The 1,261-nt window shown below is 64.2% G+C and overlaps 1 protein-coding gene across 1 annotated transcript in view; it reads right to left on the bottom strand.

The window, feature by feature from the left end:
• RCOR1 (REST corepressor 1) overlaps positions 1–681 on the bottom strand; it is a 130,087-nt gene extending 129,406 nt beyond the window's left edge. The window contains exons 1-2 of the mRNA XM_044664624.1: positions 340–681; positions 54–264 (exon numbers count right to left, since the gene is read on the bottom strand). Coding sequence (XP_044520559.1) covers positions 54–264; positions 340–427 — 299 coding nt within the window. The 5' untranslated portion in view covers positions 428–681. The remainder of the gene's footprint in view (positions 1–53; positions 265–339) is intronic.
• Between the last annotated feature and the right edge of the window lie 580 nt (positions 682–1,261).

Here is a 1,261-nt window from a genome sequence, read left to right as displayed (position 1 = left end):
GGGGGGGGGGGGGTGAAGGCAGGGTAGCCTCGGCTTGAGTTTGAGGCTATCACCTACCATGCTCTTCATCACTCGAGGAGCCCGAGCTCGCTTCCTCCCAGGAGTTGGTGCTATTTCCATTGGGCGCCGCGGCGGCGGCCGCTGCCAAACTTTTATTATGGCCATTATTGGCGGAGCCGGCGGCGGCCGAGGCGGAGGCTGCAGCGGAGGAGGCAGAGGCGGCCGAGGCCGAGGCTGAGGCTGAGGCGGCAGCGTTGGCGGAGGCGGAGGAGGAAGAGGAGGAGGAGGAGGAGGAGGCAGTAGTGGTGGTGGTGGCGGCGGCTGCGTTGGCGGCGTTGGAGGCGGCGGCGGCCGAGGAGGCAGCAGCATTATTCCTCCCCCTCCTCTTCCCCAACACCTCCGGGCCCTTCTCCACCATGGCTGGCATCAGAAGGGACGGCGGGGCGCGGGGAGGAGGGAGCAAAGTGGGGCTGAGGAGCGAGGCGGAGGGGAGGCTCGCCGCGAGGGCGCAGGGAGGGGGGCGCGCCCGCCGAGGGGACCGGGGCTCCGGGGGGCGACAGTTGTAACCAGGGCTGCCCGAAGGGAGAGAGGGCTGAGGGAGAGACTTGTGACGGCGGCCAGGGACGCGGAGCCGCTTCAACGCCCCAGCTCGAAGCCAAGCGCAACTTTCGCTCTCATCGCCGCCCGTCCGCACTTCACTGGCTCAACTACTCTGGGAGCAGGGAACCGGGGGGAGGGGGGGAGGAGTGAGGGCAGGGGAGGGAAGGAGGAGCAGGCAAGGATCTCAGCCGAACTCAGCCGGCCTGAGGAAGGCCCCGCCCCACTCCCGTCCTCTCATTGGTCCCTCTGGGATTTTGGAAGAGCCACAATCGCGTCAGTTGGCTGAGACCCCCCGTCCGTCAAAGGGAAGCTGGGTGCGGAAGGGAGGGGGAAGGAGGAGGGGGCGGACCCGGCGCTTCCGTTGCTCGGGTTCGGTTGACGCGTATCGTCCGCTGTACGTGGTTGGGGGGTTTGCAATCTCTCTACGCCCCATGATCCCTCTCTCTAGGCTAAGCAATGAAGAGGGCTTAGCCTATCTCCCCTCAACCTCCCTTCCCCGATAACACCCGGCAAGCTACACCCTCATCTGGCTTCCCCTAGGAACCCCACCGAAGAGCTAAACAGCTTAATTTTTTTAATGTTAAAAAAAAAAAAATTGTTAAAGCCGCACTACTTTTTCTCCTCCCCCTCTCAGCGGAAGGTTACATCAGTTTGAATGGAC

Source organism: Gracilinanus agilis, chromosome 2 (assembly GCF_016433145.1).
Source record: "Gracilinanus agilis isolate LMUSP501 chromosome 2, AgileGrace, whole genome shotgun sequence".
Lineage (NCBI taxonomy): Eukaryota > Metazoa > Chordata > Mammalia > Didelphimorphia > Didelphidae > Gracilinanus > Gracilinanus agilis.
Note: the sequence above shows the minus strand (reverse complement) of the source record. Positions and strands in the feature narration are given on the sequence as shown.